A 4,114-nucleotide genomic window follows, 5' to 3' on the forward strand; every position below is an offset into this window, starting at 1 on the left:
GAACAAGTATTTGAAAAAAAATGTCAATCAATTGTTTGGAAAATGTTAATGTGTATAGGAAAAATGTTGACCATGTATTAAAAATATATTAATATTTTTATTTGAAAGCTCTTAATCAAGAATTTTAGAAAAATATAAAAAATGCATATAAAAAATGTTTACCAAGTACTAAAAATTATTTTGTATTTGAAAAATGTTTAAACTGTTTGTAAAAAAATGTTGACCCTGTATTACAAAATTGTATAATTTGTATTGGAAAAAATGTTAGATGTTTATTATAAAATGTTGTTGACAACAAAAAATGTACAATAATAACCAAAAGAACAAAGAAAACCGAAAATAAAAACAAGAAAAAGAAAATAAAAAACAAAGAAATAAAATCCTACAAAGAATAATAAAACAGTGGAAAAATAAAAAATAAAATAAAGAAAAGGGAGACTAAATAAAACCAAATGAAAAAAGAAAGAAAATAAAAAAACTGAGTAGGTCGTACCCTCAATTTTATCACCAACCGCACGCCAAATCAGTGGCTAGCAGCGCAACCTTCCGCTTAGAAGATCATGAGATCCACTCCTTATCGTTCTTCTTTTTCTTCTACTAGTAAACGTGCACGCGCAATGCGCGTCTTCGTCTCAAACAATATAGATTCAACAAAAATACAAGGCATGGCAGTTGATAATATTATTATCCCTAGTCTTTTCCACACAGTAGAATGATTGTCCAGTAGCATGGTACATAATTTTCAATATAACTATTACATAGAAGATGTAAAAGTAGGTTAAACCATGAACATTGTTTAAACATTATAATAAATCTGAATTTTAGCCTCTTACGAATTAATACCAACCTTGAAACTGTGCCAACTCAGAATAAGAAAACTTTGTTATTTCATAACTTGAAGCAGTGCAAGATCTGAATCATTTTCTTGCCTTTGGCAAAACTTAGACACAAAAGAAACTCAGTTCTATAATAACCATTTTCACATCCGCAAAACATACCGATTCCAACCATGCACATGTAAGCCAAAGGGAGATATCAAATACAAGGTCTCAAAGAGGATTTGCAAACGTGCAATAATGAATATTAGTATCCCATTTTTACCTTGGTATACATAAATTTATTCACACAATTTGCATATAAATGCAAACTATCTAATCACTGGGAATGAGGGTGGGCCGAGTATACGTTCCTCAATCTGAATAGGAAACAATCAGAATCATGAGCGATCTCCAAGCTTGCATCGTTGCTCCTCCACACTCTAGAACTTACCCCTACTTGTGCTCCAAAATGTTCTTCAACTTGCCGTTGCGAGTTCTCAATGAAATTATTCCTACAATGGACTGAAACGCACAACCTGAAGCAAACACATGTGTGATATGGCTAGTTGCCAACTGAATTCATTCTGCACACTTTTATTCGTAGTGATCATAAAAAGAACATCTCTTCAAGCTGACATGGTCCAAACCGAAAAGGAGAAAGTATTGACGGGGACTAACTTTAAAAGGCAAACAGAGCACCTTACCAAAATAAACACTATCAAGTGACACCTTACTAAATACAAAACAACATCTCAAAAGAACCAAACACCTTGTAAAGCAAAGAGTTTTTTTACGGTGAAAAGCAAACAAACATCACTCAACTATATCCATTTCAATTAAGACCTTTGTAGTGTACCATTTTATCTCGCTACAAAAAAGGTGTACCAATTAAAGGCACATAATCCAAACAAGAAACTGAAAACGTTCTGCACTTTTACATATTTATCCACGATTCTTTTATTATCAAGAATGTAACTAAATGCAGAATATGCAGAGTAATAGTCTTCAAGATCTACATGAAGAAATGTTATGCTATATACACAATCTATTTTGTATTTTCATAATACTGTCAAGAGATGGACTGTACAGAAGTAGCAACACTTCCCTAATGAAATCATAAATTAGTAGGATCCCTTACTAATCATAATTGATGAAAAGCAATACAAAGAAATATACATCTATTGGGGGCCTAGAATAGCCAAATGCACGTCTAAAGTGCTGCATTACAGAAATCTGCAAAATAAAAACCATGTTGTTTACCTGACTTGAGTTAATCTTCTATATCCTCATAATTGTAAAGACAGTTGGAACAACATGGAGAAACGACTTCATTATATATTCTTAATAGTAAATTAAGCACCAGATATAACAATGTAAACATTAATCCATGTTGTTTATCTGATTCAAGCAAATCTTTCTATCAACCCTATATCTAGAGATTGTAGTACTGCGGGAACAGCATGTACAAAAGCTATGATACATTTAGTACAGAAGATATGTAACCTGGTCGATTGTTGCCTTGTTGGGGACATGAGTAAAATATATCAAATTTAGATATAAGATGCACTTTGCATTGCAATAACAAAGAGTTTTTTCTACTATCCCCATCTGCATGTGATTTAAAATGTCAGGGTTATATATCAACATATGTACATATTGCCCGTCTTCAGTAGCAGAAGACAAGAGGGGTACCACATCAGCGATGACGATGTCAATTTCTTTGACGAAGTTCTCCCGTCTCTTCTCGTACTCGGCAGCGGTCTGAAACAAACAGAGCACCAACAAAAAAGGGTTAGACAAATTAAAACATGATTTCATTTTCTTCTTCTTCTGAAAATCATAGGAGGATAAGATAAGAGTAAGTTGAAAGCATTCATGATTCATCCATGTCGATCCCACGGACCTTGGCGATCATGCTGACGCCCATCTCCATGGCGAGCTTGGCGATGAAGAGGTCGTCGGTGAGGAGGCGCTCCCTGGACCCTCTGAAGCCCAGCAGCCAACGGAGCAGCGGCGAGAGCTCCATCTCCGCGAAGCGCCGCACGATGTCGCCCGTGATGTGGCAGCCCTCCACGGCCGTGGCGAGGTACGCCGGTAGGCTGGAGATCTTCCTCTCGCCTGCGCCAGCACGAACATCGCCTCCCCCGGTAAACGCCCCACTCGCCGCCGCCGTCCCCTGTTTCATCATTCCCGTCGTCGCTGCTGATGTTACCACCGCCGCCGTTGTTGCCGTTGTTGCCGGGGAGGGCGAGGGGGGGTGGGGAGGCGGCGGCGGGGAATGGCAAGGCGGAGGCGGAGCGGTAGGGAGCGGAGGAGGGAGAGGCGGGAGGAGAAGGAAGGGGCGAGAGGTCGTGCGGGACAGCGGGAGGAGGAGGATAGGAGCAACCGACGCGAGAGCGTGGGGTTTTTGTTTTTCTTCGAGTCCGAGGACGGATGACGGGGGTCGATCGTGGGATTAGTGGGCCGAGCTAACCGTGGTTTGATGTTAAACATTGGGATGATTTAGATCGTTAGATCCTTTGATTGAATGGATGAGATGAATTGGTTCTCCGTCTTCTCGTGCTTTTATAGGAGTAGTAGATATATTTTCTTCTAGGCGGGCGTTAAAGGGCTGGCCCGATAGCTGGACAGGGAGAAACTTCCCTTCGTGCGTAATACGATAAATAGTCGCCGCGACCAACTGCGCTAACTATAGCGCTTAGTTTGGGCCGGCCCACGAACACACAACGCAGTAGTCCTAAGCATGAAAAAAATCACTCAAATAGTTAAAATCTCTAGGATTCAAACCCGCACCATAGCATTCTCGTACGAGTTCGGCCAACCACTACAACAACTCGACTTTAGTGACTGGGAATAGCACCAATAATATAATAATTTTTTTGAAATACCTTTGAATTTTGGTAGTGGCCGCGATATTTATTGCACAATAGCGTCTAGCGTCTACTATCACACTTAGAATTCTGAATTATTTGGAGAAATCGTGAATTTGAAAAGGTTCATCAATTTTTTTTAAAAAGTCATATTGCATAAAAAGTTCACAAACTTGAAAAAAGTGTCACAAAAAAAATGAAAAACGTTCATCAATTTTTAAAAATGTACACAAATTGGAAACGGTTCATCGAATGTAAAAAGTTAATTTATTTTGAAAATTAATTTTCAATTTTTTGAAAAGTTCATGAAATTTGAGAAAACTTCATCGAATTTGAAAAAGTTCATTGAATTGGAAAAATATCATCGGGTTTGAAAAAAAGTTCATCTATTTTTAATAAAGGTTCACCAAAAATTTTCTTTATAGA

At 37.9% G+C, this 4,114-nt stretch overlaps 1 protein-coding gene across 1 annotated transcript; it reads right to left on the reverse strand.

Annotated features, from left to right (window-relative positions):
* Positions 1-1,049: 1,049 nt before the first annotated feature.
* Positions 1,050-3,225, reverse strand: LOC125507390 (protein RETICULATA-RELATED 5, chloroplastic). The gene is made up of 2 exons (XM_087533509.1): positions 2,722-3,225; positions 1,050-2,579 (listed from the first exon to the last, which is right to left on the reverse strand). Exons 1-2 carry the CDS (start codon positions 3,004-3,006, stop codon positions 2,301-2,303), a joined length of 564 nt encoding a protein of 187 aa, XP_087389635.1. The 5' UTR covers positions 3,007-3,225; the 3' UTR covers positions 1,050-2,300.
* Between the last annotated feature and the right edge of the window lie 889 nt (positions 3,226-4,114).

Source organism: Triticum urartu, chromosome 1A (genome assembly GCF_056163025.1).
Source record: "Triticum urartu cultivar PI428250 chromosome 1A, HENAU_Tu73, whole genome shotgun sequence".
Classification (NCBI taxonomy): Eukaryota; Viridiplantae; Streptophyta; class Magnoliopsida; order Poales; family Poaceae; genus Triticum; species Triticum urartu.

What these genes read in the sequence shown, in the direction of transcription:
- LOC125507390 (XM_087533509.1), bottom strand. Translation starts at nt 3,006, where the DNA reads ATGATGAAACAGGGGACGGCGGCGGCGAGTGGGGCGTTTACCGGGGGA. An exon ending in GCGTCAGCATGATCGCCAAG is followed by an intron (nt 2,580 to 2,721) that starts GTCCGTGGGATC and finishes TGTTTGTTTCAG; the next exon opens with ACCGCTGCCGAGTACGAGAA.